At 42.7% G+C, this 27,854-nt stretch overlaps 1 protein-coding gene and 1 long non-coding RNA gene across 4 annotated transcripts; one reads left to right on the plus strand and one right to left on the minus strand.

Annotated features, from left to right (window-relative positions):
• Nucleotides 1-1,307: 1,307 nt before the first annotated feature.
• LOC125701399 (uncharacterized) lies at nt 1,308-8,295 on the minus strand. The gene is made up of 4 exons (XR_007380230.1): nt 8,197-8,295; nt 5,132-5,252; nt 4,189-4,305; nt 1,308-2,607 (listed from the first exon to the last, which is right to left on the minus strand). It is a non-coding gene; the product is annotated as an uncharacterized LOC125701399 (long non-coding RNA).
• Nucleotides 8,291-27,490, plus strand: OPTN (optineurin). 3 transcript variants are annotated; one of them, XM_048962998.1, is made up of 14 exons: nt 8,291-8,387; nt 9,557-9,736; nt 11,266-11,468; nt 13,383-13,541; nt 15,277-15,350; nt 17,409-17,543; nt 18,616-18,697; nt 21,480-21,595; nt 22,272-22,421; nt 23,537-23,630; nt 24,288-24,446; nt 25,125-25,255; nt 26,194-26,273; nt 26,526-27,490. In XM_048962998.1, exons 2-14 carry the CDS (start codon nt 9,571-9,573, stop codon nt 26,645-26,647), a joined length of 1,671 nt encoding a protein of 556 aa, XP_048818955.1. In that variant the 5' UTR covers nt 8,291-8,387; nt 9,557-9,570; the 3' UTR covers nt 26,648-27,490. The 3 variants fall into 3 exon arrangements, with proteins under 3 accessions (XP_048818955.1, XP_048818947.1, XP_048818963.1); XM_048962990.1 differs by lacking the exon at nt 8,291-8,387 and adding an exon at nt 8,394-8,533; XM_048963006.1 differs by lacking the exon at nt 8,291-8,387 and adding an exon at nt 8,394-8,533 and having other exon boundaries at nt 17,412-17,543.
• The last annotated feature ends 364 nt before the right edge of the window (nt 27,491-27,854 follow it).

The following is a 27,854-nucleotide window of genomic DNA, read 5'->3' on the forward strand; positions in this document are numbered from 1 at the left end:
GAAAGGATTGTTAAGCATTGGAATAGGGTCCCCAGGGAGGCAGTTGAGTCACCACCCCTGGATGTGTTTAAAAACCGTTTGGATGTGGTGCTCAGGGACATGATTTAGTGGTGGGTTGTTAGGGTAATACGGTTAGGTTGTGCTTGGACTCAATGATCTTTAAGGTATTTTCCAACCTGAGTGAGTCTATGATTCTATTTTTATTTATGCCACTACTGGTAATAATGGTTAACAACTCAGAAGCACTGCTTCATGTCCTAAGAAGCTTTACAAGAACTGAAGTCTAAGCATTTGCTAATGAAGAATGGTGAATAAACAAAAATCACAGGGGGGTTTTAGGGTGAGCTACAGCAACCAATTGAAGATAAATGTGAAGCCAGAGAAAACAGGGTAATATAAACCAGATTTAAATTACCTAAAAACAATACAGTAACATGATCTGGGTGTGTTTGTTTCCAGAAGTGGACAGATGTCCCCCACCACACAGAGCCCAGTGCAACAGAGGTCCTTTTGCTGGGAAATTTGGAGCAGCTATAGAGGATGGCATTGGCTAAGGGGTCTCATGCCAAGAAGCAGATCACAAAGGCAAGGATGGAACCACTGTAAGAGGGAAGTGTGAGATGAAAGTCTCACACTGAATATAAATATCCAGGTATGTTAGCCTAACATCTTCCTCCAGGGTTACTTTTATGGAGATACTTGAAATTGTAATAAATATATAAAACCGTGCTGCTCCGTACAAGGAAATCTGTGATCAGTCTTCTTTCAAGTTACCATTAAAATTAAGGCATTTAATTCGTGCTTGTGCTCAAGTACATCAGCAGCTATGTAAGCAGCTCTGGGTCTTTTATTTTTCAGTTGTTAGCAGTGTTAGAGCCTAACTCCCAACTCAGTCTTTGTTCAGTAGCAGCACAGCATTGGTCCAATCACAAGTGTATTTCAGCGCTGTGTCTCAAGACTCACACCAACTTCTTTTAAGAAGGGCTGAGCGCCCTCACCTGTCTGAAAAGCAGTTATCTGCCAACATTTGAAGTCTCTTCACAGCCTTGAATAGCCTCAGAATTCACCTTCTCTTCTTTTTCTTGCAAACCGAATTCTTCACAATATTCTTGTCACTTGGTCAAGGAAAAAAAAAAAAAAAAAGATGAATATGGCTGGAAACTCATCAGTCCATGCCTCCTTGCAGCAGGTGCATTCCCAGGTACACTGTGGTGTTCCTTCAGCCATCGCAGAAATAATTCCAGACTATAACACAAGGTCCACAGAGTGATTAGAGAGATACCACAATTCAGGAGATGTGCTTGCAATCTTCATTTCCATTCAGCAGCAGCCACAAGACCAAGAGGAGGATATGGCCCTAGACTGGTGCATAGCTCTCCGGAGTGCTATGAGGGGCCCACAACTCCCAGAACTCAAACATGCTCCAGAAAAACGAAAACCAAACACCTTAAGGAGAGCTGGCTCCTATCATGGGTGTCATCTGTCTTTGGGGCAAACTCTGTACTGTCACAACTTTCAAAACACGACTATAATTGTTCTTTTAGTGGTTTGTAACACCTGATGTGGTCTTTGCCACATCCTGTCAAAAATGCCCATGCAGCACAATTCACTATGATAGCAATTCTTCCCTCCTCAGATTGTCTAGAAGGGGAAATAGTTGTGAATGCACAACAAAAGTGGCATTTCCAGACCTAGTAAGAGAGCAGCTTGCGGAGTCACACTGAGACCTTCAACCAAATGTCACAGCAAGCCATTTGAGGTGAAAACAAGCAACGTTTCCAACTAAAAATATCAGAAGTGGATTTTCAAAAGGATTTAGATGGTAAGATTGATGAAGAACTTGTTAAAACGCATATGCCACCAGGCTTTATTTGAGAGTTCTGCCTTTTAAATCATGCCATGCTTCTGAACGTTGCTGTTTTGACCATCTCTTCACAACACGGTTCTGTATTCTAAAATGAATGATGGGAGCATGGGTCACCTCCCCCTGTGGCCTGTACAGTGGTATGGAGCTACAGACACTGTTCTCTTCTAGTGATGAACAAGAAAGCATTTCAGGATAAAGACAGGGTTGTATTAGGGTTATTTGCAAGAGATTTTCTGCTATTTCACTTTGTCACGGTACTTTTAGATTGCAGTTTCCCTTGGCCTCATTCTGGCATGATTTCTTCTTAGAGTTCTCTCTCAGCAAGCTCAGTCATCCCTCTTTGCCTGTTCACGAAAGCTCCATTTAGCCTGGAACCCCCCTTTTCAGTTTCCTCTCACCACGATTCTCCAATTTCCACTCAGTAACTCCCTAAAATAGTCCCACTTTTACTTTTGACCATCCTTAGTCAAAAGCGAAGCTCTCTCCCTGCTTCTTCTCCCCACACTTGGTCACGTTTGCTCTTGATCTGCCTGTGTTTTCCTGGCATGACTGTTCTTGGCAGTAGCAGCAGCACATTCCAAAGGGCTTCAGATATTTTCTCAGTCTGCTGCCTTCTTGGTCCAAATTTCACACTCAGATACAGCAAAAGAAAAGGGCAAAGATGCCCGTGTTTTTAAACACGTACAGTATTCCGGAGCTTCTGACCTATTCAGTTGATCTGGAAAGAGAATTGGTGCCACCTATTGGAAGGAGAAAACAAGGACAGTTGGCAATTCGGTTGTTGTCCTTTCTGCGCGTTTATCCTTTTATTTTTCTACTTCCCACTCTATACTTAAGGGTATAAGGGCAAAAAGCAGCCGCACTTGCTGGCATAGTAGATGATGCCTGAAATTTACTGCTGCCTGAGTTAGTATCTGTTGCGTGGTCAAGAAAGGAGAAGATCCCTAGGTCAAGGATCCTGCAGTGCTGTCAGATATTCCAGGATGAGTCAGAACATTTCTGATTTAAACACATAAACTATATTACGCATTTTACAAGGGCTGCTGCGAAGGTGGTGCCTCCTGTTTTATTATGTTGGCTTACTATGTCAGAGCTGGGTGTTGGTGATAGGGCAGTAGAGATAGAACCTCCCCACCAATATTCTGTTGTTTTGTTGCCGTGTGACAGATGGCAGCAGAGGGGCAGAGTGACAAAATGGAAGCGTGGATAGAGCAAAGGAGTGTCACTGAATTCCTCCACATGGAAAAAAATGACAGCCGTTGACGTTCATCAGTGCATGCTGAACGTTTATGGAGATCAAACAGTGGATGTGAGCACAGTGAGGCAGTGGTTGGTGTGTTTCAGCACTGGTGACAGCAACAGTGGGTTGCCTCCTCTGGTGCAGATGTTTAGGAGCACGGCATGCAGGCTCTTGTTCACCGCTGACAAAAATGTATAGCTAATGGTGCTGATGATATTTTTTAAAGTGTTTTGTAGCTGAGAATTTGTTCTATTAAATAGTGTTATGCTCTTCTCAGTGGTTGTAGTTTCCATGGAACAAATAGGAGGCATTACTTTCAGAGCAACCTACATATATGCAGCCCAAGACTATTCCTTTTCACTCTGTGTGGCCCAGACAAGCTAAGAGGTTGGATACTCGTGACATAGGACCACCTAGAATTCAAACCCTGTGTCTAAGAGCATTGCCAAACACTCCTTGAACCCTGGCAGCTCAGGGCTGTGCCCACTGTCCCTGGATGCTCTCTAATAGTTTCATGTCTTTTTTACGCTGTGGTGTCTAAAACTGCACCCAGAGCTGGAGGGGAGGCCGCACAGCGCAGAGCAGAACAGTCCCTCCCCTCGATCAGTGGCAGTGCTGGGCCTGGTGCACCCCAGGGTACGGTTGGCCCTTTTGGTGGCCCACCACATCCTGGTTATCTTGTAGTTACCCCGTGGTTGTGATCTGTTGTAATCATTTTGCTATTCTTCTCAGCCAAAAAAAGGAAAAAAAGGATGGCTTCGGCATATAAGACATCCGATTGTCAGGCAGCAGAACCTTGTACTTGAAGGGCACTGTATGGGGTGTTGTTGATGCACTGAGAATAAATGGGGACTTTTGGGGTAGTTTTACTTCAATCACTACATTTATTAGAAAAAAAAATACTTTTTATCTTTTTTTTTTTTTTTTGAATGGTGACAGAATGAGTCGGAATGAACCTTCCATCATGAGAGAGCTGATGCTGAGGAATCCCAGCAACCTCGCATAATTAAATCCCAACTCCTTTCAGGGCAGGGGAGAAAGCTGAAAAGGAAAACTGTTACATTACAATTTTTATACGTACCAGCAAGCTCAGAATTAGATCATCTAAAAGCTGCACTAGAGGCACTGTTTTTTCTCTTCTGTGTCATTGCATGGAGGTGTTATATAATTGCAGTTGTAAAAGGAGTCATCCATTCAGCTGTATGTGGGAGGAAAAGAGGTACATAACACACTGTGAATTCGACTGTGCAGAGTGAGCCAAAAGTGATCAATTAGACACATTCTTTGTCATTACCATTTGCTCCACATACCCTATAGGGATCCCTGCCTACGACAGGTTTGTCAGGCTAAAAACGTGACTTTTGGTCATTTTTTCCCACAGTTTTATTTCTGCCTTGGCTCCCTGTGCTCAGCATTTGATATTTCTCTCTTTCAAGGTAGTAATAGCATTAATAGGAATCAGTTCAATACTGGACTGGTAATCCATGAGATCTGGGACTGAATATACCGTGCCATCTGTTCATGGCAGATAAACATTCAGTTCACACGTTTGAATTTCATGTTCTTTGTAGCTGCTCTACTGTAGATCATCATGTGAGGTCTGATACCTGTTAATATAAATTTTACCAGTTGGGTGTGAGCCATGTCCAGGCCATGGTAGGCCTTAATTTTTGTAATAAAAGAAAGCACTTCACCATCACACTTCTTCCTAGGTTATGGTGACATTCATCATGCAGTATTGCTGACTACAGAAGTTGGATGCACTTCACAACATCCCTTCTCCCCCACATGCCTGTGAAGAACGTATCTTCATGGTGTTTTCAAATTACCTGCCAATTGGAAATTAACCTTAATCAGCAAATCTGATGGCACAGCAAACTCTCTAACGTTTACTTTGGTGAGAAGCCCAGATATTAATCAAAGGTAGTGGTCCTTCCACAGACCCTCTGTAGATAGAATAAAACAAAGCTCTTTAGAAGCCCGAGCTCTTCAGAGGAAGCCAGACCGATGTAGCACATACTCACGGTGTACTAAAAGAGTAGTAAGTCTTTGGGCTGTCTGTACAGTATCTATGGGATCCTGGCCAAAATCAGGAGTTTCCAGCAGCTACCACAGCACCAGTTAGAAGCAAGAAGGCAACACAGACTGGAAAAACAGGAAGAGCAGAGGCAACATAAGAGAGTCAGAGGCAGAATGAGTTCCACATAACATAAAGCAGACACAGACAGATAAGACTGCAGCACTCTGTGTATATACACAGAAGTGCACAAAGATGTTCTTCCTATCTGAGCTTTCTGGAGTTCAAGCCTTTGTCCCAGCTTTGTTAGATTCTCAGGGTTCAGCTCCTGGACGACTACAAAAACAGCATCCAAGCCCAGGGTAATGTGAAAATAATGCAGCACAATCCTCTGTCTTTTCAGACTAAGCTAGGCTGTGTTATCTCACATTTTCTAATACACAAAAGAGCATTTCCATGGCTCAGCTGCCACAAGGGAATTTCTTAAGTAACTTGGCTGAATATGAGCCTTCAGACCTGGAGCTGACCAGTGCCTATTTTATCAAATTATCTGGGAAAAGACTGACAATTTTACACATCTGTAAGCAGTGCCTGCTAATATTTACCCTCTAGCAGCACAGGCAGAAATAGATGAGCTATTTGTAACTCAGCCCAGCAGATCAGGACATCATGGGAAGACTCAGAGCAGGAGTTTCCTTCTTCACTGGGCAGACACAGCCCATGTTACTCATAACTGGCAGAATGCACAAAGCAAATGGTGATTAGACTGTAATGAAAAAAAGGTCTGCATAAACTAGGTTGGCCCAAACAATTGCTTTCTCAGTAGTATGTCCAGTGTGCTGGTGTGTTGAAACAGAGTTTCAAGCAAACACTTTAACATTCCCTAGATATAAACACTTTTTTTTATTTATACAAAAAGAAATCAAAGGTTTTGTGTTTGTTTGGTTTTTTATTATTATTATACTTGTATTTTTACACTAGGCTTATTTGGCTATTTCCCTCCCTTATCTGAAAGATCATTCATTTTTCTTTCACTTTTAAAAACCAAAGTGTTTCATTCCAACTAAAATCAGATATAACACTTCTGATTCCCAAGATACCCCCATTCATTTTACAAATGCAAATAGAAATGTTCTTGCATTTGGATCTCTTCAGAGAGCTGCAAGATATACAGATCTGGTTGGCGGTGAAGCACAAATCTAAATGACAAATTGTTCCCCAAAAACTTGGATATTTTGCTTTCTACATAAGATCTGTTCCCAAAACTGGACTGTTGGTACTAAAACCACATCTGTGGGAACACATAACTGTCAGAAGCATAATCGAATAGTATTGCTTTGTCAAGTAAAACTCAGTGGATCTGTGTTGCTCTTCTTTTGCCTTTGCTTCACATAGAGTAAGGTCCTCCAGTTCACAAGAATTTTACTCAGAGTACAATGAGCTGCTAGTATTTCTGCTCCTTGATCTCACAGAAGCTACCTTTACTGCTCCTCTAAGTATTACTCGCTCTCATCTAACAGCCACGGGCACAGTGACAGGAGACAACAGTAATTTGAAGATCTCACTCCCACAAGCACAGAAAATCTTGGTGTATCTACAAGTAAGTGGATTCTCTTTCTTAGCAGCATCTGCTGTCCATCATCCTCTTCTCCCTTGTACTGGGAAGCTTCTGGCTGCAGTGTTTGGAGTGCAGCTGGAAAAACCGCTCCACAGGAGAGCACGCCTTCCTTAAACCTAAGTTAGTTTACAGTTTCTATTCATTCAAAATTCTATTCATTTTGAAATCAAAAGAATGTGTTTTCAAGCCAGGCAGTAATTTAATGAAAGACTGATATTTTCCACATGGAAAGCTGACATTTTAGCTAAAATGCCCTTCTGCTTTGAAAATGAAGGAATCAGAACGCCATAGTTGGCCCTAAGAACAGTCACCCCGTGATAATTCCAGCCCAGTGTGTTACTGTGGGCAGTTATCACTGCCTCACATTACCAGATCTTCTTGCAAAGGGGGTGATAGGATGCGAGGAAATGATCTCATGTTGCATTGAGGGAGGTTTAGATTGGTTATCAGGATGAATTTCTTCACAGATGGGGTAGTCAGGCATTGGAATTTTGTGTCCAGGGAAGTGGTGGAGTTCCCATCCCTGAAGGTATTTAAGGGACGTGTGGATGTAGCACTAAGGGACATAGTTTAGTGATGGGATTCTGTAGGACAGGTTGATGCTTAGACATGACGATACTTTTCCAAGCTTAGTTTGCTACGATTCTGCTCACGCTGGAGATTCATATCTAATAGTTTTTGGTTGCATGGGATTTGGCTGCCCTGCCACCTCCAAGGTCTCCACTCTGACAGGAAAAATATGGAGTTCCATGAAGCGGCGTCCAAAGGGATGCCCAGGAGACCCTCAGACAGACAAGATCTGTCCCCAGAGAAGCCTGTGTCCCTCTGTATTCCCAGGATCAAGCTCAGCAAGATGCTCTGTCCTTAGCATTCTTCCTCTGCACAGTATCTGGGACCAGCACTGTTTAACACCTTTGTCAGTGCCACGGACAGTGGGATTGAGATCACCCTCTGCAAGTTAGCAGACAACAAGCTGAGTGGTGCAGCTGATACGGTCCTACATCCAGCTCTTGGGGCCCAGCCTAAGGAGGATATGGACTGCTGGAGAGTACAAAGCACAGAGGGCCACAAGGATGATAGACGACTGAAGCAACTCTCCTATGAAGACAGGCTGAGAGGGCTGGGGTTTGTTCAGCCTTGAGAAGACTTTGCGGAGGACTTACAGCACCCTTCCAGTACCTAAAGGGTCCTCAAAGAGAGATGAGAGTATCATAGCATAGTGATAGGACAAAGGGTAATGACTTTAAACTAAAAGAGGGGAGAACTAGGTTAGAGATCAGGCAGGAATTCTTTACTCAGACGGCGGTGAAGCACTGGCAGTGCTGCGCAGAGGAGCTGTGGATGCTCCATCCCTGGGAGTGCTGGACTGAGGGGACCGGTTTAGAGGAAGTCATCCCTTCCTACGGCAGAGGAGCTGGAACCGGATATCATAGAATGGCCGCGTTGGAAGATACCTTAAAGATCACCCGGTTCCAAGCCTTCTGCAGGGCTGCCATCCAACGCGCCAGGTTAAGCCGGGGCCCCACAGCACCCGGGTCGGGGCGGAAGCGCGGAGCTCGGGAAATCCCCGCGGAGGAGGCGGGGCGGTGCGTGACGGCGGTCAGCTGAGCGGACCGGCAGCTGCCATGGGCGCGCCGTGAGCGGGGTGAGCGCTGCCCGGGCCCGGGCCGGGGAAAAGCTGCGGCGAGCGGCGGTCGCGCCCCCGGTGGAGGCTGAGGCGGCGGCGGGCCCGGCGGCCGGGCGGGCCGTTTTGCTCGTGCTGCCCGTAGGCGGTGACTCAGCGGCTCCGGGGTGGGCCTGCGGGGAGGATGGGCCGCGAAGGGGAAGGGAGAGAGGGAAACTTCGTTTTGCGGCTCCCGAGGGATTCCCCCGGGCCGGGGGGAGGCGATGGGGCTTGAGGGGGCGGCCGTGGCGGGGCTGGGCGGCCGCCTGAGCGCAAACCGGGAGCCGGGGAGGGAGCAAACGGGGACAGAAAGCGAAAACGTCGGGTGGAGCGGTCGGACTATGAGACCCAGGCAGGGCAGTGCCTCTGTGGGACGCTGCTGGGTGCGGAGAGAAGGGAACCGAGGGGTCTGTGTGCGTATTGTTCTCAGAGGGCGGGTCTGCCAGGGAAAGGCTCCGTCTGAAAGGTGGGTTGGGAGTCAAACCCATGCCCACCTCTGAGGGGTTAACATGTTATATAGGGCCATGGGTGGACAGGTGTAGTGGGGTCAGAGGGTTGGATGGTCTGTGTGCTGGCTACGGGTGCAGCTTGTTTCTTTGGGTAAAACGAAAGTATGGCTGTATGTTCTGTCCCTGTCAGCGCTGCTGAAGCCGCACCTCAGTACTGTGCTCAGTTTTGGGCTCCTCACGAGAGGACCTGGAGTGTGTTCAGAGAAAGGCAGCAAAGTATTGAGGGGTGTGAAGCAGCTGAGGGAGCTGGATTGTTCATGTGGAGAAGAGGAGGCTTAGGGGAGAGCTTATTGCTCTCTATAACTGCCTGAAGGAGGTTGTGATGGGGGGTGGGGGTTGCCCTCTGCTCCCAGGACACAGTGATATGATGAGAGGGAATGGCCTTATGTTGCACCAGAGGAGGTTCCAGTTGGATACTAGGAAGTTTTCTTCTCAGAAAGAGTGGTGATGCATTGGAACAGGCTGCCCAGGAAGGGGGTGGAATCGCCATCCCCAGAGGTGTTCAAGAAGTGTAAGAGAAATGGGTTAATGGACACTGGTGGTGGGTTGACTGTTGTTGGATTAGATGATCTTGTTGGTCTTTTTCAACCTTAATGATTCTGTGATTTATTTAGCAAAACATTTTCTTTGCTGACCTTGTAGTGGTCACTGCAGAGATGTCCAGCAAGCCACAGATCCGTCCTGCTGAAAATGGAGAGCATTGCAGGAGTAAAATGGAGAATGGAATGGACAGTGTGGCTCCCCCCACCCTCAGTACCTACACACCCGAAGAGATGGTACAGCAGATGAAAGAGCTGATCACTGAGAACAACGAGTTAAAAGGTGAATGTGAATCAGTCTCTTCTCTGGGTCCAAATCTCTTTTTGATCTATGAGTTCTGTGTTCATTTGGTCTTTCTAGATAATCTTTTATATCTGACTGGCATTCACTCTATAAGCAACTCTGCAAGTAAGGCCGATTTGATAGGGCACAGCACATTGAATTGGTATGGAAGATTGGAGTGAGAATACCCCCTAAGCTAAGCTTCAAAACTACATACACAATCAATATAGCGCTGTGTATTTTGGGAGGCAAGGTAAAAATATGCTCTTCAATCATCAGCTTTGAAAAGGTTTTTTGATTTGTATCTTAGTCAGGTCTCCCCATTACAGATTAACAGTTTGCCATGGCTGCATCAGCAGGGTGGGTACTGTACAGTTGTGTTAGGATGCTCTCTGAAAGGAGCTGTATCCTCACAGAGAAGGGAATTGAAGCAGGCTGTCCTGTGCTGTTGTGTAGTAACTGTTTTGAAAGTTCAGATGTTGCAGCACCGTCTGTGCTGCAAAGTAGCATCCATGGCTGAGCCTGTCTGGGAGAAACCAATAGGTTTCCCTGAAAACACATAATGATTAACACCTTTTAGATAATATAGCTATGATTATCTGGCAGGAAGGTTGCTTCAGGAAGCACCCTAGGTATTCTACTACAAGGCTCTGTAGCATTCAAGATAACGTTCCAGGACAACAATCACAGCTGCTGTAACTCATGCCTCACAGGATCATTCTCCAGAGTTACCTTTGCTTTTTGGTTACCTGAAGGACTTTTTGACAATTTATAATACCATGTGAAGACATAACATCTGTTTCTGGAAGATACAATGTATATAGAAGACTTTCAAGCTACTGACTTTGAATTTGTTACTTTAAAAACCAAATCTAAAATACTTTCATTGGCTTCATAAAGATCTTGTCAGCATTTTGCAATAGTGAGACTGGAGTTGCTGCATACTGACTCACTTTGTTACATACACTTGGCTTCCCAGTCAGGATGAAATGATATTGCTCTAAGTTGCCAGTTACATTTTTGTTAGTGCTTTTAGTCAAATCTTAACTGAATATTCAAGCAGAACATGGTTGGACATATTTGAGACTTTCAATTTAATAGCAGCTGTTTTCATGCATTAATTTACAACTCTAGAAAATACACTTTCCCTACTGAATCTCAGTAGTTTCAGAATCTTTGTTCACTAGTTTCATTTGTGTTGATTGTGTACGTAACACGTGCGAGATGATGAGTACTTCTTGTGGGCACTACTTCTTGCTTGTACTTCTTGGTTTAGAAGTCAAGGAGCGAGAGAGTGTGAGCATGTTATTTCAGCAGTGGTTTTAGTGGTATTTATTATAGTGCTAAAGAGCTATAACGAGTTTCATTTCAGTTCACTGAGACATATGAGAAGGTGGTTTGCATTTCATATCTGGTTGCTGCTTGTCCCTTTGATATTGAAGAAGGCTGAGCTCAATGTAGAGGAAATCTGCTGTTTCATTGACAGAGTACTGATGTGAATCAATGGCTTGTCTCTGGCTGTCGTTTAGAAGCGATGAAGTTGCACAACCAAGCAATGAAGGACCGCTACGAGGAGCTCTCCATCTGGCGGGAGAAGCAAAAGGAAGAACGAGAGTTTTACGAGACCAAGTTTAAAGAAGCCAAGCAGTGCTTGCTTGCCAAGTGCGTTGAAAATGAGCAGCTGCAGCAACAACTTCAGAGCTTAAAGGAAAGAGAAGAAGGAGCTGAAATGGTAAATAAGAGAAAGATGAATTCACATACATTAACAATGAATGTTAGGATCTGTTATGGGTGAGGGCTGGAGTTCTGTTAGCGTTCTCCTTTTTTATCCTTATACTCTAATGAAAAGTCTGGGACTTATTTTACAAAGCAAGTCTTTTGGTGCAGTAAGATAACAACATGTCACACATGAGATAACTGATATTTCAATTAATAATTAACAGTAATCATTAACACTATCAACATAAGAAATAAATTAACATTTCTTGCCAACTTCTCATTCTGCATCCTGTTTATTATGGGGTTGACTTAATCCCTCCCTTTCCTTCTTAGATTATCTCTCTCAGCATAGTTTTATATTTGTTTCTAGAGTCAAGCTGACATGTAACCCCTGCCACCACCCAAAAAAAAAAAAGTTCTATTATATGTTTCATCTATTCTGAAAGCCTTTTTACTGAGGTTCAGATTAGATTTGTTCTTCAGCTGCTGTTTCTGGCTGAGCTTTCTCCCCCTTGTCTTACCTTTGGCTCTGTAGCAGGTAGTTTCTAACACTGCAGGTGAGTGCTTAACATCCAGGTAGCATCAGTTTGCCAGCAGTACCAAAGACACCACAGAGTCTGGTAGAACAAAACCTACTTTGTGTCCCACACATGAAGAGATGTTTAACAACAAATTTCATGTAGCGCTAAGTCAGTGAATCGTGGCATGTGGTACTTTCAGAACTCGTGTGGGTTCTCTGTTGCCCATTGAAGGATGACTGTCTCAGCCTTTTTCTCCATGGCCGTTGATAGGCTGTCTTTTCCTCTCGTGTGCTTGTTTTATGGAACTCTGTAACAATTCTTTCAGGATATAAATTGGAATTGGCCAATTGGTTCGAAAGTTATTAAGGTGAAAAAGGTCGTGTATAAACAGTGTGATTGTGCAAGTATGGCTTTGTTAGGAAACCAGGCTAAAAGTTGTTTTTCAGGATTGTCAAGGAAGTTCAGAATTTCATAAATCTAGAATAGATTTTAAAGGAAAGTGGGGTACTTGTTCTGCCCAAACCTGTTTTAGAACTACTTGTACTTTGGATACTTTAAGTGTGTTATTGATGGAGTGATCCAATCTCCTTGAGCAATCCAATGTCCAGACAAGTAAAAATAAATCTGTTAATTATCTCATCTGTAAGAGCTCCATAAAGTAAGCCTTGGTTCTCTATTGATTCTTTGCAGTTTAACCAGTTAGTGGTCGTGGTAATTAAGACAAAAACATTCTCATTTCTGACCATGATGTTCAGACTGACAGTGTCATTTAAGCCACAACAAATTTCTCTACTGAATGCTTTGGCCATACTTTTTTTTTTTTTTTTTCCTTTTTTAATTATTATTTCTAAACACTAAAAAATATTTATCTGAACTTAGAAGAGGCTAGCTATAATTGGTCTGATTTCTCTCTCCTCTGTGTTTTACTGTTTACTGAGATGGATTATAGTCTATTGTTGCTGTTGAGTGGCACCTTTGTTTCACTCAAAGGAAATCACAGATATGTACTGTTGCTTCCCTCAGTGAAAAACTATTACTCACAGGAGGGTTTATCTTAAAACCATATGTCTGGGAGCCCTGGTGGATATAAAACTCCCTCCTATGCACTGAAGCTGACTTCTTTTGCGTCCTCTCACAGTTTGAGCACAGTTGAGGGTGTATTAAAGCATTACAATATTACAAGTAGGCTTGGATTACAAAATGGGGAAGAAACAAATGCACAACAACAAATGCAACTTTTTGTTGTCTGGTGAACCAAAGCAGTTTAGAGATCTCTGTACTGGATTTTCCCAGGCAAACTTCAAAACAGAAGAAGAGCAATGGAACACCACTGTTATATTCAGGCTCTGCATTCCTTGGCTGCTGTTTCATTTTGGTTGGTTAATGCAGGTGTTTGTTTATCCCAGGAGGGCTGTGCAGCTCCTGAGAAGGAAGCAAGGCAGCTCAAGTCCAAGGTGCAGCGGCTGCAGGCTGAGAAGGCAGATCTGTTAGCCATCATTTCTGAACTGCAGGTCAAGCTGAACATCGCCTCAGCAGAAGACTCCTTTGTGGAGATTGGGATGAATGTAAGTAAAGGGAACAAAATGGACATGGTGAGCTGCAGCCAGAAACTCTGTTCCCAAGTTGGTCCTTTTTGCAAATTGGGTTTTCTTATTGTGCCATGCTAACTGATGAGAAAGTTGAGTCTGAGAGTGATTAAAATGATGGTGTGGTTATTTACCCAAATGCATTTTTACATTGAAGACTTGTCTTCCATTAGTAACCAGCATGAATCTATACCAACAGTAATTATATATATACACTTACATATTTGCCTCTTTGAGAAGGAATACTAAACTGCCAGCAACAGTAGTAACACAAAAATACAGACACAGTGAATCTGGAAGAAGTGTTTCATGATCTTACCTGATGTGGAACACCTGTATGTTACAAGACATAGTGATAAAGGACTAGAGAATTTACTTTTGTTCTTTCACTTTCCTTGTCTAAAGTAAGTTTTCATAAAGTCACTGTATAATCAATGAATTTATGGTTGTTATAATTAAGAAACATACGAGAAAGTTGGGCTAAACAAGTTATCACACTAAAGAAGAATGGATAGAATGCTTACCCTTGTCCTGGGCTCACTGAGAAGACCTCAAGAGGAGCAATCCTCAAAAGTGATCCTTTCCTACTGGTAGTGAGCTCTTAAATGGGGTCTGGGAGAGGTGGAGCAAGGCTTCACCTTGAATTGCTTTCACCTGTGCTGCCCTGGCTGACTCATTGCTCACCTCAGGTGGTCAAGCAGAGGTTTAGGCTGTGATTCAGCAGTTCCCATACAGTCACAAAATGTCCCAAGTTGGAAGGTGTCAGACACCAACTCCTGGCTCCACACAGGACCACCCAAAATACAAACCCTATGTCTGTGAGCATTGTCCAAAATGCTTCCTGAACTCCAGCAGCTTGAAGTCATCACTACTGCCCTGGGCAGCCTGTTCCAGGCCCACTGCCCTCTGGTGCAGAGCCTTTTCCTCACACCCCTGCCCTTTCACAGCTCCATGCCGTTCCCTTGCACCCTATCACTGTCACCAGAGAGCAGAGCTCAGTGCTGTCCCTCCGCTCCCCTCATGAAGAATGGCGCTCCTTTCTCTGCTGGCAGAAATACACAGGTGCAGTCAAGCAAATCAAAATCTAAAGTTGTAGAGTGTTCCCTAAAGGCACAAAAATATTATTTTTCTACTGTTCTTGTATCTGAGAAGTCTTGAGAGGAAATAGGTGAAATGTGAAAGTGAGGGTTTCTGCTGTCTTCACAATAGCACGTCCCTCTCTGGCAAGGATAAGTGCAACAGGAAAATCACAGAATTTAACATTTAGTTGGAACTGTTAGAGAAAACTTCAGACTGCAGGAAAGCTTCCAGGGTGCTTCTCCTTTTTCTGCTACAAAGATCTTCCTTTGGACTCTGAAGATCACAGGGTGAGCTTTGCAGTGGGAAAGAGAAGCTGTATTCAACATCTGTTGGCAGTGGTGGTTATTGTTGCTGTGTCATCGTTATAAGAGAAACTGACTGGGGAGGTTTGTTGATTTGAAAGAGAAGGCCTAATCTCGTTGTTCATATTCTTTAATCAGTCCTGAAAAGATGCAGGGAAAGGCATGTGAAATATGTAAGTTAAGAATTTGCAAACATTAAACTGATCTGTAGGACTTCTGTGTTTTGTTTTTTATTGTAGTTCTTCCTGTTTTTCTTTCTTCAGTAAATAAAACTGCCCTTCTTAGTTCAAATACCAAACTAATATTTTGGGGGATTTTTTTTTCTTTTTTAGGAAGAAGTAAATAGAACTGCAAAAGAAAATCAAGATAATAGCAGTGAAGTGGCCACTAACATCGCTGTCTACATGTATGTAGGTTTTTGTCTGATTCAAACTTCTGCAGTGTGTTGTTCCCAATGTAAGGGAAGCATTTTCTTTGAGCAACGTCACTCCTGGTTTTTCTGAGGCCTTGCATCCCTCCATTGCTCTGCCTTCCTACCATGTTGGAAAGACACTCAGCTCTCAGGAATTTTGCCTTCCTGCTTCCACTGGCTGACAGGACAGCATGTACAACTGGTCAGAATATGCACTGACTTCAAACTGGCTTCTACTTTTCAGGTTTTTAATGTAGTCCAAAAAGGAAAGATAAAGGCTCCCACACATGCAGTCACTCTGAACTCTATTACAGTATCTGTCCTCTACTCAATTATAATGATATTCATAACAGAGTTCTTGTGGCCTTTCAAACCTGAACCCTTCTTCCTCAGTTTGTTAGTCTTTGGTATAAACTGTGGGGTTTAAATCATGATGGGGTGGGCAGATAGTGCACTGTCATTGTTTTTTAGGTGACTAGACATAAGATGTGAGCATTCTGTCTCAATTACTTCTCAAAATTTGATCTTTACATCAGCTCCAGAGCATAAGGGACTTTCTTGCCCCTAGCTGAAACTTTACACCTCGTGGACACAGACAGCTGACACCATTAAACTTTCCATTTTGGATACTGCCCAATTTAAGAGCTAGATGGTTGTGGCTGAACACTCCTAATCCACTTCATGGCCTTTGCTTTTGGAAAGGGGGGATATAGAAAATTCAAAGGGCATAGCAGGGAGAAAGCTATGTTCTGTGTATGTTTTCCCTTAAGCTCTGTCACCCCCTACCTCATTGCAAAGAAATTCAGCATTTTAATAACATAGAAGACTTGTCCCTCACCATGAAGTTATAGAAGTTGAAGGAAAAAAATTAGCTATAGTCAGGGGTGTAACAGAGGAATGCTGAACATAGGCCAGGCTGCAAGCATTCAAATTGTCATTAGCAGTGGCCTGTGAGAACACTCTGATCTTAAGATGTTGTCTGTGGGATTTGCTTCCCTTTTGGTGAGTATTTGCACTATGTCTACAAAAACAGAGAGTATAAATATCTCTTACACTATTTCCTGTGTCACCACATGTCTCTGTGCAGCACTGAAGCCTTAGAGTGGTGCTGTTAACAGCTTCAGAGGAATGTGATCCACTCGGGATGGGTTTATTTCTGTCATTGTAGACCTGTACACTAAAACTCCCCTGATATAAGCTGTTTGCTTTAGATATCTTGGCTGAGCATTCTCTTTGGGGTATTGAATTTTGCTCACCAAATGTATATAGCTCACAGGAGCATATGCAGGCCTGTGCTTTAGTTTCTGCTCTGAACTACAAAAACAAAGTTGTACATAAATGCTGTTTCCCAGCTGAGCTTTTGAAATATACAATGTGTGTAACCTATGTATCTTATCCTATAGTTAGGGGATTTTGACCTTCTGTCTGGGTAGACGTGAAAGTGGAGGGAACAGAATGCAGTGTGGTATCACCAGGAAATCAACAGACCCTGTATTTCAGAGTTTTGTAATTGGTTTGGTTTATTTCTGTGGTAGCATGTGCAATTTTTCAAAAGAGCTACAGAATATGATGGAAGCAAAATATCAAAGGAATTCCTTCTGAGAAAGGAAGCAATTTCCAGTGCCCATTTTTAGTGGAACGTGCCTTCTTTTCCTGGAAAGGAATGAAACTGAGATAAGAAATGTTTCATTGGAAAAAATATTTTGGGACCAGGTAATAGCACTTAGCAGAAGGAGACACACAGTAGGTCAGAATAAATGCTCCAAGCTTTGTTTTGTCTTGACTGTTTTTATTTATTTTTTTCTTGAATTCCAAGTTGTTCACCCAGCTTGATAAAAAGAGGCTGTTTGAGCACTGCAGAAAGCAAGGGCTGTGTTTACATGCTTAAGGACTTAGGCTAGTGGGATGCAGGAAGGTCATGCTTCTTGGGAACGAGCTCTTTGCACAGAATGTTGATTTTTTCAGAACTGTGTGAAATTGCCCAAAAATTAGGGGTAAGAGAGTGCTCTAATAACATCATAACTTGTTACTTACATGTGGTTTGGTTTGAAGCAGGAGCAAATCTGCAGATGAGTCCAAGAATTTGGAATCTGAGGAGCTGACTGTGAGCCAGTTACTCTGCTGCCTTAGAAATGAAACTGAGAGGAGGGAAAAACTTGAGAAGGAGCTGCAGGATCACAAAGAAAGGTATGGATTAGGTGCACTGTAAAGTTTTAATCTGTTTACATTCAAGTCTGTTGCAGTTCCCAACTTTGGGCCTGATCAGAGTGAACTATCAGTGTGAACTGGATGGGCAGTTTCCTGAGCACTCACTAGTAATCATGTTTGTCGTAGCTCTGATAGGGGTAAACCACGTTATGTTCTGTGAGCACAACCTTGTCTGTCTTATTACTTCCTATCGTAGCACAGATCAAGACAAATTACCTGTTGCCCCATGGTTTTGAACTTTCCACAGGTGATGTGAAACAAATCAAGGACTAGCTGAGAATGTTCTTCTCATTCCTCTCATTATTTGCTTTTGTATGAATCGTCTGTGCATGGGGCTTAAGCACATCACTTTGTATTGAACAGATATTACAGCCCTCTTGGTGGTACTGGTAGGCTACGTTTAGGGATGTGAGCTTGGAAAAGCTCCTTAGAAATGCTTCCCAAAAGTTTAATTCCAGACTTACCTAAGAGAGTTTTTCTGGTGAGACCTGCATAAATGTCCTTCTCAGCGCAGTCATAAATGTATCAGCATGGCTGTTCAGGCATGGAGAATTGCCTAAGCAGTAGCTGTTCCAAGTCCATAGTTTGCAGAGACAGTAAGACTTCCTGGACGGTGCTTATGATGGTTAGTGTCACAGTAATTGTTTCTGCGTGGTCTTCCTAGAAGAGGTAATGAGCCATAGCCAAATGATTCTTAGAAATTTCAGCCTCTGTAAAGATCAAAGGAAAGTAGAGGCAATATTAATCATTGGGTTCAGTGAACAGACCCATTTTCAGAGGATTAGCAGTTTTGGACTGTATCGAAGATTGATGACAGTGAACTGAATCATTGTCTTTCTCTGCACCTGCACATCCATTGTAATTAAATATACATGCTGGGTGTTCTGTGTTAGATGCTGCCATGACTGTGCAAACTTTCCTGCATGTCTGTACTTTCAGGTTTTTCTTTGGTTCATGGCTGTGATGTTAGAAGGACTTGGATGAAATCCTTGAACAGTCACAATTTAACTATTGGCCAAATCCTTTGTTACTGGATTCTTCTGTTTTCCAGACTTTCAAAGATGGAGAATGAAACAAGCAATTGCCTGGAGAGTGGGACACAAACTAACCAGGAAGAAGAGAGTTCAGAGACTGTAAGTACCTGTCAGCTTGAGCTGGGTTTTAGCAGTGTACAGCTTACTTGTTGAGGCCAACAACTTTGGGTCTAGATTTCCACTTGCACATAGAGAGCAAGGGGCAAATATCTTGCGTGAGCTGCAGAAGTGAATTTTGAAGTCTCCAGTCCATATCTTAAAGGAGATTCCTTCCAAATTACACCAGCCATGAAAAAGGGATAAGACTGATGGCTGAGAATTAGGGAAACTGCAGCATAACTGCAGGTATGCTTCACTGTCCTGGCCCTGTCCACTTCAATAGAGGGAGATGCATTCATTTCCATCACCACAAAATCTTCTGAACTGGATAAATTTCCTCACTGCTGGCTAAGTCAGCTTTTAGATCAGAATCTACTGGCAGCCTCCTCCAACACAGACCCTATATGTGGAGCTCATGTGGCACCTGGTAAGATGTATTACAATGGTAGAATGTAACTATCTTGGATTGCAACACAGATTCATGCAAGTTTAGCCTGGTGGTTTCAGTTTAGGCTTTGAGTGGGTATTGGGGTTGGATTTCAGCTCCAGATTCATCCATCTAAATTTATGTGCCTGCAGTTGTTGGCTTCTCCATGTGGGATAAGTGTGTAAAGATTACAGAAGGACAGAATGGATGAGATTGGAAGGGACTTCTGGGTTCATCTGGTCCAACCTCTGCTCAAGCAGGGACTCAGAGCTAGTTGCCCAGGATCATGTCCAAGTGGCTTTTGAAAATCTCAAAGGAGGAGAGTCTACAACCTCTCTGAGCAACCTATGCCAGTGCTCCATCATCCACATGGTGAAGAAGTATTTCCTAATATTTAGATGGAACCTCTTATGTTCCAGTTTGTGCCATTGCCTCTTGTCTTAGCACTGGGCACCACTGAAAAGAGCCTGGAAAGTTTCTGTGACAGTAGAGACCCCTTCTAGTTCAATACAACTGCGTAATAAAGGCAAGTAAGAGTGCCTGTGAGGCACTGTTGAGTTATCTGAGGTGCCGTGTGGGGCTAGAAAATATGATATGAGATCTGCTGGAGACCTGTGCCCTTTGAACTTTAAAAAAGCTTCCCCTTCTCCTGTCAGTATCAGACTGTGTAAGAAGTTGGTCTCCCTCCTGTTCCTAAGACCCCCAGTGTGGGGATGTATTTTAACTACTGAAACCCTGAGGTGTCTCTGTGCACTGGGTTGGAGGAGCACACTGCTGCTGTTTCTTTGCTCCCCCTGCTTTTGGCCTGTCTTTTGCATCTTTCATTGGTCTCAGTCCAAAGCCCAAACAAAAGAGTCAGACCCTCAACAAAACTGGCTGTAGTCTTACTAGAAATCTTTTTTTCTTGATTTGCAAAATTGATTCATAAATGAATGACAGTGAAATTTGGAGTAGGAAACTAGAATGGAAGGGGCATTACCAGTGTAGGATGTAAATGGCATAAGGAATAGTACAGTGTTTTAGCCTGCCTTCTTCTCTGTAAACTGCTGTTTCTGTTCTGTGTCTGCTGTCACACCTCTTTCTAAGGAGGCTACCAGTGGTAGATGTTTGACAGAGGACTGGCAATAATCACTGGCCGTCTGCTTTTCCCATATGTTTTAAATCTGGAACTCTGAGAAACAATGTATGCGGGTCGCTCTGAAAGTAATACCTCCTAATTATTTCTGTGGAAACTACAGCTGCTACAAAGAGCACGTAACACTGTTTCATGGAGCAAATTCTCAGCTATAACACACTTTCTCAGCAGTCACCATTGTTAGCTCTGCACTTTTGCCAATGATGAACAAGAGCATGCATGCCAAGCTGCAGAAAACCTGCACCAGAGGAGGTGACTCACTGTCACCATTGCAGAAACACCACCCACTGCCTCACTGTGCTCACATCCAGTCCATAAACGTTCAGTGAGCATCAATGAATGTCAATGGATGCAGTTTTTTCTGCATGGAGGAACTCAGTGACACACCTTTGCTTCATACCTCCATATCAGACTCTGTTTTGTCCCTGCCCCTTTGCTGACATCCATCAACCATTCAGTACCTAAAAGGAGCCTATAAACAGCAGGGGAGTGAACTCTTGGAAAGGGTAGATAACAGCAGGACAAGGGGAAATGGTTTTAAGTTGAGGGAGGGAAGATTTAGGTTGGATGTCAGGGAGATGTTCTTTACAGAGAGAGTGGTGAGGTGCTGGAACAGGCTGCCCAGAAAGGCTGTGGATGCCCCGTCCCTGGAGGTGCTCAAGGCCAGGTTGGATGGGGCCCTGTGCAGCCTGGTCTGGTATTAAATGGGGAGGTTGGTGGCCCTGCATGTGGTGGAGGGGTTGGAAATTCATGATCCTTGAGGTCCCTTCCAACCCTGGGCATTCTGTAATTCTGTGATCACACGGCAACAAGATGTAATGGAAAAGAATATTGGTGGGAAGTTTCAGTCCCTACTGCCATACCATCAATGTCAGCCTGTGATGTCGTGGGCCAACATAATCAAGTAGGAGATGTTACTTTCAGAGTAGCCCTTGGATTACCTGCCTGCATAAGAAGAGTATAGAGTTCTCTTTGAGTCACCCAGATTTTAGGAAAGTGTTAAAGTCACAGTGTGTTTCTGCCACATTTAGGAGGAATTGTAATTGTGAAGCTGAGCAGAAGGGACCTTACTGCTGAGCATAGAGTGTAATGGTGCAGACTGACTCATGCTATTTTCTCTGGAAAAAGAACAATGCTTTCTGGTTAAAATTCTTAGTTAGCCAGCAATTTTCCTGTCGTGAGTTGTCCATGTGTAATTTTCTTTATTTTTTTTCCAAAAGATTGGCAGTGAAGTAGAAAGTCTGAAGAAGCAAGTTTGTGCCCTCTTTAAAGAGCTCCAAGAGGCCCACGAGAAGTTAAAAGAAGCAGAACTAATTCAGAAGAAACTTCAAGAAAAGTAAGGTTCAGAAGAACAATAATTGTGCTGTGACACCCCATTAATATTTTAATGAAAACTCCCACCTTGGGAAACTCAGAAGCTCTACAAATAGCAAATACCCGTTTCATGGAAATGCTGCAAAAGATTGCATCTTTTTAAGTGAAGATGAAAGTACAGAAGTACAGTAATTGTCATAAAATCAGAACTGCTAACCTAGTTCTACAAATAGAACCCCAGTGCTTGGAATTTTAATATTTGGGTTTTAATCCTTGTTGATATAAAGGCAGATCTTGTTTTCTGTTTCGCATAATCGCTCCATTTTTTGGCCCTGGGGGAAGAAGCTAAGGGACCTAGTTACAAACCTTCTCACACAGTCTGTCTGTGCTTTTGAAGGCCAACGTGTAGGTCTTTAAAATCGGAAAGAAGAGCTTCAATTTGTTTGCTTAGTTTTCTGTCAAATTTCAGTTCTTTGAGGTTCATAACAGTAAGAAAAAATGCATTCCATTTAGTAGCTTTATTTTCAAGTAGTTGTGTGTATATATATATTTTCGTCTTTCCTTTTTCTTCATCAAAATAAGCCTTTCAAGTGAAGCACCTAAAGATTCTTTTTGTGTGATGCCCTTGTGCCAAATCCATCAGGAAAAGGTGAACGGGATAGATCAAGTGTTTTCCTTCTTTTCCCTTCTTTTGTCAGGTGCCAAGCATTGGAAAGAGTAAACTCAGCTGCTGCAATGGAATTGGAGGAGAAGCAGCAGCTCATATACACCATCAAGAAGCTGGAGCTTCAGGTGGAGAGCGTGCAGGCAGAGGTCAAGCTAGAACAAGCCAAGACACAGGACGAAAAGTGAGTATTGGTTGTGTATCATGGGGGGATTATTGTTAGTGAGAAAGGGAAATGAAGGGAACATGATGAAAGGGAATTTGAATCTGAAATACGAGTTTTGTGTTCTACACAGTTTGAAGCCAAGTTATGTTTACAGAGTCTTAAGTAGAAACCTCTGCATCTGTCTGTGTCACTTTGAATCTGGAGTCTCCAGAGTCTCCCAAACTGTATCTTTTTGTCTAGTGAATACCTCACAGAGGAAAATTTGAGCTGTAAGCTCTGATGGGTATCTTCTTTTTGTTGTAAAGCCAAAGGCAGTTTAAGATCAGGTATAATATGCAAGTAGAGGAAGCAGAAAAACGACAGCAGCTTGTCAGTTTGACTGGCAGGGGGTGAATGCATCCACATGTTGGAGAGTAGGGCCAAGTCAAGCGATGACAGTGATGGGAAAGCGATGTCAGTGGTCTCTACAATAGCTTTGCAGTTAGAAGAGTTAAATGTGAAGCTGAGATAAAGAGACTGGCTGTTTGCTGCAGCTCTCTGCTCCCTTTTATGAGCAGTCCATGTAAGGAGTGTGAGAGTGTCAGAGTGAGCTGTATGGAGAGGTGGAACTGTCTGAAGGCACCGTCTTCAGCTGCTGGAGAAGCTGCTCATTCTGCTCATTCCATTTGGAGTCTGTTCTTCCCCTGATAAATTCTTCATCATTTGAACTCTCTCAGTCAAGACTGGTGAGCTTGATTATAAATTATTGGATGATAGATTATTTAATATGACATGCAGGCTATCAGTAAGGACATTTGTTTGGACTCAGTCTAGGGATGGAGCAGCACACAACTCCTTGGAGAGATGCTGAAAAACGGAGCACAGTTTTTTATCATCACCAATGCAGATTCACTTCCTAACAGCTGGGTTATCTATTCTAAAGTCTGAAAGATTGATATTTGTGTATACATTTTTAACTCTTAAACCCTTATGAAACTGAGACTTTCTGAGGCTGTTTAGGAGACTGTTTAGGAGAGAAAGAAGTCTTCAACTGGGACAAGTAGGATAGTTCTGCAAAATAGATAGTAAAAAGAGTACCAGATCTTTCAGAGAACTTTTAAGTGTTTCAAACATTTGTTTCTTTTCATAAACAGGACAAGATACAGTAGCTTGCAGGACGCTTACAACAAACTCCTTCCTGAACTCACTGAAGCAATGAAAACAATCAGTGAGATGAAAGTCAAAGAGGTAAACTCATCAACAGAAGAAATCATAATGATTTAGGGGGGAGTGGGAAGAAGTGTGAGAATGCATGTGGGAATAAATCCAAGCCCAGAACACATGGGCCTGAATTCACATAATATGACATGTAGCCTGGCAGCATTGCTCTGAGAAACAGAGATCCTGTGCTGGCAATTACAGAAATCTTATCCACATATCTGGATTTCGCTGTTCTGGATAAAGATTAGTCTATAGTGCATTATGAAGTCCAACCCTTAGAGATCGGTGATATGAAAATGCATGGAAGTGTTCCTGCAGCATAGCTTGTAAATGTAGAAATGTAGAGTTCTGAATGTTTTAGTATTCTTAAATATAACATCTACCATAGTGAGGTCCTGTTCATAACTGAGGATCCATGCAAGTGCGAGATTCTTCTGTATCATTTTGGAAAAAATCCTTTGCAGTGTTCATTTGGGAGCTCTGTTTTGACTTGATACCGTGTAGCTGAAAAGCACAAAAATAATCTTTCAGTTGAAAGATCAATCAACATTGCTATCTTAGGGCAGGCCCCTGTGTCCATGGAGTTGAAAGCTTTTTCCCACGAACAGGAGGATTAAGTAGCAAACTTCCACTCAGAGCAGAGTCACATTCTGAGCTCGTCTCAGTCTTAATTCTTTCTTGCAGCTTGACAGGGTGGATAAAGTTGTGGTGGAAGAACTGAATGCAAAGGTGTTGCTGGCAGAACAAGCTCTTGCTGCAAAGCAGCTCCAGATGGATGAAATGAAGCAGCTAATTGCTAAGCAAGAGGAGGACCTTGAAACCATGGCTGTGCTCCGTGCTCAGGTATGAGTCCTTCAGAAACTGGCTGGTTTGTTCACCCAGTATTCAGAAACCAGCAGGAGCTATTTAATGGCTCGGTCTGGAATATTGTTCATCTGTTTCCTCAATTCCTAAGCATAATTCCTTTAGTCAGTTTGCATTGCAGATCCTTGCAGGGCCTGAACCACCATATCCTACACTGCAGTCTGGCACAACAAATAAATTTGGGAATAGATTTTATTTATTTATTTATTTATTTATTTATTTATTTACATTTAAAACCACCATCTTTAAAAATTACCACATATGTTTTAGGGATTGTTTTATTCAAACGTGACCCTAAAAACAGTCTGCCTCGCATTTAAGACAAGGGAGGAAAAAAAACAAAAAGGCATCTTGCTCTGGTTCCACTATCTGTGCCACTGGTTTGTGTGTGCCACTGGTTGTCACCTCCTCACTGCTGTTCTGTACCTCATTTGTGCCTCTGTGCACCAATTGCGCTGTCCCAGATAAGATTCTTGAAGTCTACATGGAGAAGCTTTTTCACTTTCTGTAAAGTGCAGATTATCACTTTGCAGTGTGCAGGTGCTGTAGGAGTGTTTGAGTAGATGCAGGCTGTGATGTGGGCAATACTACTGTGGTACATAGATTTGGTTCAGCCTAAGTTACTAATTCTCAGCATGATTTAATTTCTCTGATCAGATGGAGGTTTATTGTTCTGATTTCCATGCCGAGAGGGCAGCAAGAGAGAAGATCCATGAGGAGAAGGAGCAGCTGGCTGTCCAGTTGGCATACCTGCTAAAAGAGCAGCAAAACCTTGAAGATCTTGGCCGGTGAGAACAGACTTTGGCTGAGCTGCCTTTGGTTTTGTCTTGTTCCCCTGCATGCTGGAACTAACCAATGTTATCTTGGTAGCATCTCAGTTAAAATGCAAACAAGTTTGCAGACATTTATTTATTGGTTAATTTGAATTTTGTAAAAGAAAAAGAAATCAGTTGGCTGACTTAGCTATTTTGATTTGCAATAGAATCTCAAAAGCATTTTAGCATAAGGCATGTTAGTTCTTGGATACTTCAGCAAGACTTCACTTGGGATGACTAAGGTAAATTCTCCCTGCTTCTATTGGTTGTGGCCTCAGCTTTACCAGTGAATCTGCAGCTAAGTTTGCTGCATATGTGCTAGGGATATCTGTTGCTTCTCCAAGTAGCAGTAATAAGTGAGAATATGCATTTTCAAGTACTGTAATACTCTGTAGTTGCACCATTTTAGCACTCTTAGATGTAAAAGACGAAAAAAAAAATATTAATCATGTGTCTTTCACTCATCCTGTGGAAGCATGGATACAGGAAGATTGCCAGAATTTGAAGAATCGATCTGTATTTCCTGTTAACTGTCCTCTGAGCTCATCCTCTTGTACAACTTGCCTTTCTGCTTAAATCACAGTTTGCCTTGAGTGGCTGAGTCCTTGGAGCTTTCCAGAGGAGTGTCTTCCAAATTCATGAGTGTGTAGCAGCCTAACTCCTGCTGATGTCAGTTGTTTGACCCTGATTTCAACAGGACTCTTGCACTATCTCAGTAGAGCAGCAGTGTTTCTAGGTCCTGTTTCAGATCAGCAGTTGTGAACTAAATGCATGAGAACATGAGTTACTTGCAGATCTTCTGGCTTACTTTGAAGCCTTTTAACTTTTCTGGAGGCAAAGGGAAGATACCTCCAGTTTAGTTATATTTTGTTTTCAGAGCACTTTTAAGTAACTGCCCCATTTCTCTTCAGAAGCTCTTTGGCGGAGATGCAGAATCGCCACGGAGCCAGGGCACCAGACCGGGAGCACTCGCCTCGCCTTGTCCAGAGAGGTACTGAAAGCAGCCTCCAGCTCACAGGGCCAAGCCCAGCTGTGTTCAGTTTAAAACACCTTTGCTTGTCAGCAAGTGACTCCCCAGCTCCTCTATGGCTGGGTAGCTGCAGAGCTGCAGAGAATGTAATTCTCCGGCTTTTAGAAGCAAGTCGGTTCTCTTTCAACCATTAAACAAAATGAGTGGGAAACAAAACAAAACAAAACAAAAAAAAACAAGTAACAGGTAATTATTTGTCTTCTCTGCTTGCAGGAACTGGTAGTCAAGAATGGCCAGAGCAGCAGAATATCTCAATATACTCCTGTCCAAAATGTGAAGAAATTCTGCCCGATTTGGACACACTGCAGATTCATGTTATGGACTGCATTAATTGAATAACGCCCTCTTGTTCTTCATGTACTGGAATTTCACCTGCTGAACATAATTTTTTTTTCTTTCTGCTAGAGTAAGTTCATTCTACATCCAGCAAAGGAGATTTTCAAGGTTTTTCTCATTTATTCAATGGAAAAACAGAAAATCTCTTACCCTACCCTGTACTCACTGAACTTGTTTTAACAAGAGTTAGGAAATGAATTCTTACAGGTTAACAACATGGACGCATTAAGAAACTCCCTGTGTGTCTGCTGCAATGAAATCTTGAAGGAACATTCCCCTGATGTGCTCTGCTCTTACAGCTACCCGCAGCGCTGGGCTGAATTGCTGCAGTAAAAAAGGAGATGAGAGATATGCCCATCAGTTCAACTACCGTAAGCCTGTAAATACTTCATCTCTCATATACTATTAATCAGGAAACTAATATGTTCAACAGCTGTTTGAGAAGCTTCCAGTAAAATGGAGTGTTTCATATTCATTGAGCATTTAAGATGAAGCCACCTCTTTCTCCAGATGGCAGTTTAGTTGCTGCCCTTGTGACCATACTAATCTGATGTTATATTTTTGATGGCTTACGTAACTTCTTGCTTTAGTTGGACGTAGGTAAGGTTTAAGACAGATCACTGAGGTCTGGTATATGTAGCTCCTGGTGTACCCAAGTCACTGGGTTTTATAAAACTGTTTATTTTTAAGGTGTTGCCTTGATTCTTCTTTATTGTAATAAATTTATTTGAACCTGTACAGTATTGTGTTAGAGAAAGTTGAAATGGATGTAACCTAATTTAAAGAGAGGAGTATAATGGATTTTCAAATCTCAAAATAAATCTATTGCAAGTATAAAATTATCAATGCCTGTTAATATTTTGGATGCTGAAAGGGGAATGCCAGTATCTGTGGCTGGAAAGCTTATATAGAAAGAACAGTAGTGCATTAGGTCTGTTCTTGTCCTCACTTTTGATTTTTATCTCAACAAATAACAGTTCTTGGCATGCTGTTGTGTTAAATACACAACTCTTAGCAAAATGAGAACAAGCATGATCAGCTTATGACATGATTACAATTAGCAGTGGTATTAGCCATGGAAGCTGAGCTATCTCAGTTTTCTTGTAGACCAGAAATGATGAAAGCAGTTGTCACGTGAGCAACAGAAGGACAGTTCAGGCACTAAGCCAGGAAAGTGAGACTCAGTGTTGAAACACATTTCCTCAC

This window comes from Lagopus muta, chromosome 1 (assembly GCF_023343835.1).
Source record: "Lagopus muta isolate bLagMut1 chromosome 1, bLagMut1 primary, whole genome shotgun sequence".
Taxonomy (NCBI): domain Eukaryota; kingdom Metazoa; phylum Chordata; class Aves; order Galliformes; family Phasianidae; genus Lagopus; species Lagopus muta.